The sequence below is a fragment of the Dromiciops gliroides genome, chromosome 2 (assembly GCF_019393635.1).
Source record: "Dromiciops gliroides isolate mDroGli1 chromosome 2, mDroGli1.pri, whole genome shotgun sequence".
NCBI lineage: Eukaryota > Metazoa > Chordata > Mammalia > Microbiotheria > Microbiotheriidae > Dromiciops > Dromiciops gliroides.
In genome coordinates, this window is record NC_057862.1 from 626059334 (window position 1) to 626071053 (window position 11720).

The 11720-nt window shown below is 36.6% G+C and overlaps 1 protein-coding gene across 1 annotated transcript; it reads right to left on the reverse strand.

Annotated features, from left to right (window-relative positions):
• Positions 1-6075: 6075 nt before the first annotated feature.
• On the reverse strand, positions 6076-7899 carry LOC122739424 (40S ribosomal protein SA-like). The gene is made up of 2 exons (XM_043981174.1): positions 7892-7899; positions 6076-6982 (listed from the first exon to the last, which is right to left on the reverse strand). The coding sequence occupies exons 1-2, from the start codon at positions 7897-7899 to the stop codon at positions 6076-6078; spliced, it is 915 nt and encodes a 304-aa protein (XP_043837109.1).
• Between the last annotated feature and the right edge of the window lie 3821 nt (positions 7900-11720).

Consider the following 11720-nt stretch of genomic DNA (forward strand, 5'->3'; position numbering starts at 1 on the left):
GCTGGTGAGTCAATAAACTACTCTTCCTTATTCCTGAGGGCCGTTTGGGTTTCTCTGTTGATATTCCCCACAACAGTAGGAATGTAAAGTATGTGAGGAGAAGTTATGTGAAATAAGTCTATAAAATAGATTAGAGCTAAATAACTAAGGTTTAGAAATGTAAAAAAAAAGGTGTTTTTATTTTAACGAAAGGTGATAAAAATTCAAGCTTTTTCAGCAAAGGAGTGGTGGTGTGATCAGATTTGTGCTTTAGTTTTGTCAAATAATTTAATGACTTAGTTATTAGAGGTAGAACAAAGACAATGACTAATATATAGCATTAAAATGTTTTGCTTGTGTTTCTTTTCTAAGTTAGGATGTCCTCTCAACAGTTATGGTTGCCTAGTGGTATGACTAAAAGACAGGAGAGAGTATTAGAAAGAAAAGACAGAAAACCTTTAGAGAGGATGATTAAGAAAAGGCAGCAAGGTCTGTAAGAAAGAGAGAACTTATAGACAGCAGTAGCTTCTTAAGATCATAACTAAAAAGAATGGAGAAGAGGAGGTGGATTCCTTTTCAGCCCCTGTTTTTTTTTTTTTTTATCCAAATTGATCTTCTGCCCTTATACTTGATACCTTGGCCTCCTACAATGCCAGTTTGTCAGCCACAGCTGCCTCTAGTGCCACCTGTGCCCACCTACAAGAATCAAACTTCCAGCAGAGTTATTTTCAAGACTCAAAATAAAAATATGTAATTAAGAGTAAGTCAACCTTTTATTCTCTGAACCCAACCACACTCAAAGAAATGAATCTATTCTCCTCACCCACTTTAGAAGTATTCCCTTTATATAAAAATGCTCCTAAAGGTCAGTGTTACCTTCTTTTGCTTTAAATTTATCATGGTGGTATGACATTTTGAGGAAGGGTTCTTAATATTTTTATTAGAATTTAAAAGTAAACATGCATTTTAAATAATACCACCTACTCTGATGAATCATATAAGTCAAAAACAATTGCAAGCACACATATTCTTAATTATATTTAGATACCACTTGGCCTAACCCCTACTTTCCAAAATAACAACAAACAAATAAATATAGCAGAATTCTTACTATAAGAGCTTTCAAGGTCTTGAGCTGGAAGAGACTTTAGATGATCTTGTCCATTCCACAGATAAGGACACCAGCATAAATCGACATAATTACTTGACTCAACATGTCCAGGTAGTAGGTGGCAAAGCTAGGATACAAACCCAGTCCTTGAACTCCATCCATTGTGATTTTGATTACATATTACAATAGATTGACTAATATCTTCCATAAGAATCATCCTTAAATAATTAATATGTATATTTTAAATATATGAAATAATAATTAATTTTGATATGGTACTTAATTCATTATAAACATCTATAATCTAATAATTTATGATACTTTAAGAAGTAGAAAAAACAGTAATATTATAAATAGCTTTTCTAAAGAAATTAGAAGCAGATCTGTGATTTCTTCATGCACCTAGAATAAATAACAGAATCAGGACTATAATTCAGGTACTTTGACTCCTGGTCCAGTGATATTTGCACCACAACAAGATGCTTCATGTAGGATCTTAAAACTGGATCACAGAGGACATGGAATTCAATAAAAACCTAGAGAAATGTCTGCTATATTATAAACAAGTCATCATCTAACCTGTGTTTGGAGGGTAAAGGAGATTTAGGGTTGGATGGAGTACACATCACCTCCCATGGTCGCCTATTCTTTTTAAGGATGGAGGTCATCATTAGAAAGATCTCCCCCTCCCACCTTTATGTTGATCTAAAATCTTATCCTATGTCACATTCAACCATTGCTCCCCGTTGTACCCTCTTAGATCCTAATTTCCTACCATCTCTTAACACATGACCTCTTTCTATTAATATTAAAGGCCACCTCAACTTGTATCATGAGTGCTACATTTGGTCTTGGGGAGATCAATATTTTCTTCATGAACTAGAAAATTAGCCATTTTTCAAGTCTGCATTTTCACACCAAAGCAACAAGGCAGTAAAGGAATGTTTAGAAAATGAAAAGGCAATGAGTAGGCTGGGCATAAAAAGGAATCTGGAATGGAAGAGTGAGCTTTGATTGCACTTTTTAATTGGCAGTGCATCATTTACTATTCAAGAGGCCTTTTGTGTTCTCAATTGGTGGGTCCATTTCTTTCTATTAGGCCATAATGCTTTGCTATCCATGTGTTTCTAATACCTTCATGGTTTTCAGAACACTTACAGAAAAGGTGTTTTGTAAAGTTAGTCTTAATCATTTACTATTCCTCTCAGGAAATTTTGAGTTACTGTTACATTTTTGTTTTTGATGTAACTCCCCTTGTCCAGACGCCCAGACCTCTGTGAAAGGATGTATTAAAAGGATCCTTAGCCCTGAGTCCCAGACTTGGTTCTGCCATTAACTTCATTATATAAGATTATATAACAGCTCTCTGTATTGTTTTGTTAGTTGTTGTTGTTTTCTATATTGAAAGTCAAGGAAATGGATGCCTGTGATCTCTAAGGTCTGAAAGACACGCAACTTCTTATATTGGTGTTTTCCATCCAAAGTCATAAATTGCAAACTTTTTAAGCCTTAGCAGATGACTTAATGAGTTTCAGTGAAAGAAAATAATGATAATAAAAATAGTGATATCATCATCTTTTTATCAACCCTTTATAATGAGAGTTTCTGCATTTTAATAGGCAAACAAACTTCAACCCTAGGCCTATAGACAAAGCCTTTTAGCTAGATAGATTATAGGCAATCTCCATGCTATGACAAAGCATTAAAAACAGACTTACTAAAAAGGAAGCAGTCTCCCTCTTTTTTTTCCTGAAATTTTAATCTAAAACACCTTCTAGCTCTAAAGTTTTTACTTCTCAGTCAATCATAATCCCTCTGATGTTCCTGCATACCCTACAATAAGCAGGAAAGTATCTTATACATTATAGGAATGACAGACTTTTGTTATTCATTCATAACATTTCATGAGGAATCAGGGCCAGACAGAAAACTAAGAGAGTATAATTTCTCAACCACTTGGTGAATGAGATGGTTTTTGATTGGCTGAGGAAGCATTCTAAAGCCTTTAGTTGATTTTCACCATCTCTATTGCCTCAGTACTACATTTAGCTTCTGTCTTAGCGGTTATAGTCTCAGGCTCATGGTATTTATTTAGAAACTATACTATAAAGGGAGAAGTCATGGGATTCTTTTCTCCACTGAGGGCATATAGCTCTGAGAACCAGGTCTTAGTCCTTACCCTCTTTTTTTTTTTTTTTCCCACCACACTTGGTGAAAGGAATAGAGTCTTTCATCTTGTGAGATTTTAAAGATCAATATGCTCAGGCATATTCCACTGTTGAGGTATATAGACCCTTTAAGGTTATAAAGAATAAGCAAAGGTTGATCTTTGGGTTGGGAGTGACCTTCAAGACCCCAGCACAATGGTGGCTGATATGAGAATGAAACCTTAGTCACATCACATTTAGAAGTTACTTTGGTGGGTATAATGATATGTAGGAATTGAGCTAAGGGCATGCCCCCAAGGAACAGGAGGAAATTTTTGTACTTTTTTTCTTACTATATCTTTTGAACAAATATCCTTATATTAAACAAATATCCCTTACTGATGTTAAGTGGTAAAACCGAAGTGAGTTTTTACTTACTAATACTTAGCTGGAATGAAGAGACAAACTCACAAATTCCTCAGGGTACACATATAGCCCTTAGGTTACCCTGAGGGATATATGCAGCTTGTCTATCTCTGGGAGAGTGAGTTAGAACATACTTGGTACACTGTAGGTTAGTACCATCTCAGTTAAAATTAAATTATGTCCCTGTGGAAGATTGCACATGAATCAATTATCACAGGGTTACAAAATGGAAGTAGATGGACCTTGGTGAGTATTATATGGAATTTTTTTTTTTTTTTTTTTGCAGGGCAATGAGAGTTAAGTGACTTGCCCACAGTCACACAGCTAGTAAGTGTCAAGTGTTTGAAGCTGGATTTGAACTCAGGTCCTCCTGAATTCAGGGCCAGTGCTTTCTCCACTGAGCCACCTAGCTGCCCTGGGTGAGTACTATATGGCAAAAGACATTAGGTATTAAAAGGACATAATATGGGTACTAAATTTGGAGTCTCTGTGTGCAGCATAGGCTTGTTGTTCAGTCATTCAGTCATGTCCAACTCTTCATAACCCTGTGGACTATAATGCCAAAGTAGTGTTCTTGGCAAAGATATTGAAATAGTTTGCCATTTCCTTCTTCAGTGTATTAAGTCAAACAGAGGTTAATTGACTTGCCCAGGGTCTCACAGCTAATAAGTGTCTGATTGGATTATTATCTTCCTGACTCCATGCCCAGTTCTCTATCCACTGAGCCATTGAGCTACCTCTTGCAGCTTCTTGGCTACCTTCCACTAAAACGTGTCTGGATTTTTATAAATTTAACCTATGTCCATGGATAGATATATGATTATAGATTTAGAGTTAGAAGAGAGATTAGTAATCATCTAGATCAATACTGGCATTTTATAGATAAGTGAGACCCTGAGAAATGAAGGGATCCCCTCAAGATCACAGAGGTCACAGAGCCAAGATCTGATTCTAAGGCCCATGCCTCTCAAAGCAATGTGTTTTTCAAGAGCTCCAATTTTTCTTCCTATAACTCTGATATAGATAGTATTGAAAATGGGTTTTGTTCATTTTGTTTTTCTCTTAAACCCTTGGCAACTGAATAGAGTTAAGAAAGACTTAATTTTTCATATCTCTTTAAGTTCGGCTGTATTCTATGCATGCATTCTGACACAATTTTCTTAGTGCAGGTGTTTAAATTTAGTTTTATGGGGCTGTTCCAAGTTGCCTGAGGTTGGAAAGGGAAAAAAAAAAAAAGAACAACACTCTTGACAGCATTATATTATGAGGAAACCCGATTTAATATTCTGGTCTATACTTTAGAATATTAGCCATCCTTTCTGGGTTGGCACTGTGCAAAGGGAAGATCTCCCTGCTTTTCCTTATGCTTGTCTACTCTCCATTTTGCCAACTCACAATTTCATGTTTTATTGGAAAGACCAGGGCTTTATTATTTGAAAAGCCTGACATTTAAAGAATTTAGATAATCTATTGCCTGGGGTATGGGAAGGTTGGGGGTGGGGGTGGAGTATGAAAACCTAAGCTATGAAGAATCCAAGGGCAGATAAGATGAATGCTGTATTTTTATTTTCATTTCCCCAAATAGAATTGTTACATTTGGAATTGTCTAATTTCTTTCCTGAATGATTGTCAGGAGAGGGTCTGCAGGTGAAAGAGGCCTTCTTCCTCTGGGAAAGCTAATGTTTGGGCAAATGATTTGAGTTTTTCCAAAGAGAGTCCTGATAGAAGTTATTTGGCCTTGATATGAAGGGCATCCTTTATTACATTCATATAGGGAAAAGTACCTTCTTTCTCTGGATGCTCTCATTCTAATAGAAGAAATGGAAAATTCAGTAGTTTGCCCAAACTGGGTGATTCTTTTCTAAGTTAAAAAGAATGGTACACATATATGCAGATAGGTGTGTAGCTGTATTTTTGCCTGAATTACTACTTTCTCTGGTAATAAATCTCCTTTTAATGAAGTTGAATGAAATCAGTATTAAAGGGAAAGAAAATATTCTCATACATAGTTCAATTAATGAAGGCCAAAATATTCTTTTTTCACTCTTCTAGAAATTCCATAAATTCTCATGCATTCAATTATGATCTAAATGTATTTGATTCCTAAACCTATATATCCAGCCCTCATCTCTCTCCTGAATTCAGCACACATTTCACTTACTACCTCCTGAATTTCTTGATATGTGTATTGCCAGATTTTTCAAATATGTTATTCCCCAAACACAACTAATTTTCTAACACTGTCTCCCAATCTTCAAATATCTCTTCTGGGGATGGTACTATCTTTCTTGTAACCAGATTCACAGTCTCAGAATAATTTATGAATTATTTTATTTTTGTTTTTTTAAGAAATCAAGATTTAATTTCCTTCAAGAATCTTTTCCTTCTCTATTAGAGCACTTGGGATAAAATTTAGGACCCCTCTGTGGTAGTTCCTACCCACTCAGTGGCCTGAGCAGTAGGAGCCATAGACCAGTCCTTGGTAGCAGGCTGAGCACTCCAGTCTTCAGTAAGGAACTGCTGAATGGGCACAGATAGCACCTGCACTCCCTCAGACCAATCAGCTACCTCTGGTTGAGCAGCAGTGAATTCTGGGGCAGGGGCAGTCCATTCACCCTGAAATTCCTCCTTTGTCACTGCCTTCTCAGCTGTGGCCTGCTCTTCCTTCTCAATCTCCTCTGGATTTCTGTAGAAGTAAAGATCAGGCATCACTTCCCATGGGTGTTCTCGGGAAATGGTACCACGCATACATAGAACTTCACGGGCCAGCATCCAACACATCAGACCCACAGAGTGAGCTCCCTTGTTGCATGGGATGGCAATGCCCACATAGCGAAGTGGAGAATCTGTGTTGCACAATGCAATGGTTGGGAGGTTAACATATGATGCTTCAGACAGAGGCTGGTGATCTGCCCGAGGATCAGTGACCACCAAGAGGCGAGATTTCCAGAAAGCTGCCTGAATCTGGTTAGTGAAGGTACCTGGGGTGAAATGTCCAGCAATAGGTGTAGTGCCAGTGGCAGCAACAAATTTCAGAAGAGCTTGCTGGCCAGTGTTCTTGGATGAGATGACACTAACATCAGAATTTTCAATGGCAACAATGGAGCGAGCAGCAAGCAGAAGCTTTTCCCAAGTTCTCTTCAAATAAATGATGTAGATGCTGTCACTCTTCCTTTTGTAGATGCCCTGTTCCATCTGGACATCCATCTGGAAGTCCAAATTATTGCCACCCAAATGTGTTCCTGCAGTGAGAAATTTGAGGACATCCTTCTCCTTCATCTTCAAGACATCTAAGGCTCCTGAGATTGTGGAAGTTTCCCTTTAAAATTATGACAGAAACGGAGTACAATGCCAGTATGGACCCCTCTTCTGGGTAGCACGGAAAGCTAATTTATGAATTATTAACCCTTCACTCTCTTTTATTTACTACTTTCCTAACTCCCCAACTAAACAGTGTCATGTCTTTTCAATTCTACCAACATAACTCCACTTGCCCCTATCCTCATCTCTCCATTCATAGTTCTTTCAACCTAGTTAGATCCCATATGGTTCAGTGGAAAGAGTATTTGACTTAGAAATAGAAAACCTAGCTTTGTCAAGTCACTTAATCTCACTCTACCTTAACTTCCTCATTTGGGAAATGAGGAGGGTAGACTAAATTATCTATAATTAGCCTTACATCTTTAAGTCTTAGTTGGACCATTGCAATTGCAGCCTTTTAACTTCTTATTGTCTGAATTATTGTAAGGGCTTTGCGTTTGCAATCATTTCTTCTTTAAGACTCTGCTCTGATACGTCTTCTAAGCAATTACATATATCTATCTATCTATCTATATGTATATACATACACACAAGCATGCATACATATAAACTTAGATCTGACAGTAGTCACACATGTGTGTTCCATGCAAACTAAGTAGTTTTCCTAAACAGATTTTTTTATCTCCCATTTCTGTTCTTTTTTCACAGGCTCTCCTTCATTCTCAGAAGATATTCTGTCCTCATATCCTCTCTATAGATTCCTTACCTTCTTTTTACTTGCAACTCAGGTGAACATTCTTTTAAAACCTGCTCTGATCCCTCTACTTATTAGTGATGTTATCTTTCTGAAACTGGCTTGTAAATACTTGACTCGCTTTCCCATTAGTATATAAATTCCTTGAGGGTAAGAACTGTCTTATACCAGCTCATCTTTGCTTTGTGTCATGCAGTACCTTTATGATCCTACCTGGCCATTTTGAAAATATGTCACCTACAGGGGCAGCTAGTTGGTGCAGTGAATAGAGCACTTGCCCTGGAGTCATGAGGACCTGAGTTCAAATCCGGCCTCAGCCACTTAACACTTACTGCCTGTGTGACCCTGGACAAGTCACTTAACCCTCATTGCCTCACCAAAAGAAAAAGAAAGAAAATATGTCATCAACAAATCAGACATCATCCTCATCCTCTTTTCCCCAGAACCTGTACATTTCCTTCTGTGAAGTTTCATTTTTATCTTGCCAGGATTCAGCCTCCACATCCCTTCTCAGACATTTCCAAAGCATCTCACTCCACTGGTATCCCATCCTCTTTCAATTCCCTTTTCAGTGTTTTCTACTTTCTTTAGAATATAAACTCCTTGAACACAAGAGCTGGTTTACTTGTATTTGTATCACTAAAACAACACAGCATTTTGCATATAATAAGTAGCTGACAAATCCTTGTTCACTCATTCATTCACTCACAACCCTTAGTCCTATCTTTCTCAGTGTTTCATTGGCTTTGTGTTGGAGCCTATTCATAATTAGGATATATACTTTCCATTGCTTTCTATGTGATATTCATTTATAATTTTTTCAGAAACTATGATACTCCATCTTTCAGTGCCATGCAGAAATGTTGATAGGATGTTACTACTAAAAATGAGCTTCTGCTTTAAAAAAAAAACACCTTGATATCTGTCCCCCAAAGACATTCTTTACTTAGCATCATATCACATCACATCATTATGATGTCACATCACATTATATCATATAATTATGTTATAATATTATTGTATTGGATTATTTTATATTTTATTGCACTAAATTATATCATATCATAATTCTGTACAAGATAATTTATTGAACAGTATCACTACCAGCTCAAAAGAATCAGGAAAGATTTATTTTTGTAGGTGGTATCTGAGCTGATCTTTTTTTTCTTTTTTTGCAAGGCAATGAGGGTTAAGTGACTTGCCCAGGGTCACACAGCTAGTAAGAGTTCAAGTGTCTGAGGGCAGACTTGTACTCAGGTCCTCCTGAATCCAGGGCTGGTGCTTTATCCATTGTGCCACCTAGCTGGCCCCTTGAGCTGATTTTTTATTTTTAGTGAGGCAATTGGGGTTAAGTGACTTGCCCAGGGTCACACAGCTAGTAAGTGTTAAGTGTCTAAGGCCAGATTTGAACTCAGGTCCTCCTGACTCCAGGGCCGGTGCTCTATCTACTGCACCACCTAGCTGCCCCTTGAGCTGATTTTTTGAAGGAAACTAGGAATACTCCTAGTCAAAGAAGAAACATCAGAGGAAATCATTAGTGTACACATATGGAGACAGGAGTTGGGATGTTATGATCCAGGAAAACATAGAAACCAACTTTGATTAAACTGAAGTGTACATGAAGGAGAATAAAGTGAAAGTGCAATATGATAGGTTGGAGTCAGGGGTAACAGGGGAGACGTTGGAATAAGATGATTGGAGTTCAAATCCCATCTCTGCCATTTAAAAGGTGTGATCTTTGGCAAGTAAATCAGGTCTCTGGGACTCTTTCCTCATCTCTTCCTTCACCTCCTAGTACTTTCAATTTATTTTTTCTACAACCATAGTATTTTTTAAATTAATTAATTAATTAAAGTTTTTAACATTTATTTAGATAAGATTTCCAATTTCAAATTTTCTCCCTCCCTCCCCTCCCCCCCTCCCCTAGAGAACAGGTAATTGGATATAGGTTATTATATATATATAAACATTAAACATATTTCTGCATTAGTCATGTTATATGAGAAGAATCAGACCAAAAATGAAAAACCTCAAAAAAGTAAAACAACAGCACCAAAAACGAAAGAAATAGTATGGTCCAATCAGACTTCATATTCCACAATTCCTTTTTTTTCTGGATTTGGAGATCCCCTTCCATCATGATTCCTTTGGAACTTTCTTACACTGTTGGATTGGTGAGAAGAATCTAGTCTATGACAGTTGATCAACACACAATGTTGATAATACTGTACACAATGTTCTCCTGGTTCTGCTCATCTCACTCAGCATCAGCCCATGCAGGTCCCTCCAAGTTTCTCTGAGCACCTCCTGCTCATCATTTCTTAAATCACAATAGTATTCCATTACATTCATATACCACAACTCGTCCAGCCATTCTCCAATTGATGGGCATCCCCTCAACTTCCAATTCCTTGCCACCACAAAAAGAACAACTATAAATATTTTTGTACATGTGGGTCCTTTTCCCTTTTCCATGATCTCTTTGGGAAAAAGACCCAAAAGTGGTATTGCTGAGTCAAAGGGTATACACAACTTTATAGCCCTTTGGGCATAATTCCAAATTGCTCTCCACAATGGTTGCATCAGTTCACAGCTCCACCAACAACGCATTAGTGTTCCTATTTTTCCACAGCTTCTCCAACATTTATTCTTTTCCTTTTTTGTCATATTAGCAAATCTGAAAGGTGTGAGGTGGTACTTCAGAGTTGTTTTAATCTGCATTTCTCCAATCAATAGTGCTTTAGAACATTTTTTCATATGGCAATAGATAGTTTTGATTCCTTCATTAGAAAACTGTCTGTTCATATCCTTTGACCATTTCTCAATTGGGTAATGACTTGAATTCTTATAAATTTGATTTATTCCCTATATATTTTAGAAAGGAGGCCTTTATCAGAAGTACTGGCTATAAAAATTGTTTCCCAGCTTTCTGCCTCCCTTCTAATTTTGGATTCATTGCTTCTGTTTGTACAAACCCTTTTTAATTTAATGTAATCAAAATTATCCATTTTGCATTTCATAATATTTTCTATCTCTTGTTTGGTCATAAACTATTCTCCTTTACATAAATCTGAGAGGTAAACTTTTCTTTCCTCTCCTAATTTACCTATGGTATCACTTTTTATTTCTAAATTATGTACCCATTTTGACCTTATTTAAGTATAAGGTGTAAAATGTTGATCTATGCCTAATTGCTGCCATACTACCTTCCAGTTTTCCCAGCAGTTTTTCCTCAAATACTGAATTCCTGTCCCAGAAGCTAGAGTATTTGTGTTTTTCAAGCAGCACATTGGTAATGTCATTTACTACTATGTCTCCTGTGCCTAGTCTATTCCATTGATTCTCCACTCTATTTCTTAGCCAGTACCAGATAGTTTTGATGACTGCCACTTTATAGTAGAGCTTCAGATTTGGTACAGCTAAACCACCTTCCTGTGCATTTTTTTCATTATTTCCCCTGATATTCTTGACTTTTTATTTTTCCAGATTAATTTTGTTATTATTTTTTCTAGTTCTATAAAATAATTATTGGTATGGCACTGAATAAGTAAATTAATTTAGGTAGGATTGTCATTTTTATTATATTAGCTCTGCCTATCCATGAGCAATTGATATCTTTCCAATTATTTAGATCTGATTTGATTTGTGTGAAAAGGGTTTCGTAATTGTGTTCATAGAGTTCCTGGGTTTGTCTTGGCAAGTAGACTCCGAAGTATTTTATATTATCTACCATTACTTTAAATGGAATTTCTCTTTCTATCTCTTGCTCCTGGATTTTGTCGATCATGTATAGAAATGCTGATGATTTATGTGGATTTATTGTATATCCTGCTACTTTGCTACAGTTATTAATTGTTTCAAGTAATTTTTGAGTTGATTCTCTAGGATTCTCTAAGTATACTATCATATCATCTGCAAAGAGTAATAGTTTTGTTTCCTCCTTGCCTATTCTAATTCCTTTAATTCTTTTCTCTTTGATTGCTAAAGCTAACATTTCTAGTACAATATTGAATAATAGAGGTGATAATGGTCATCCCTGTTT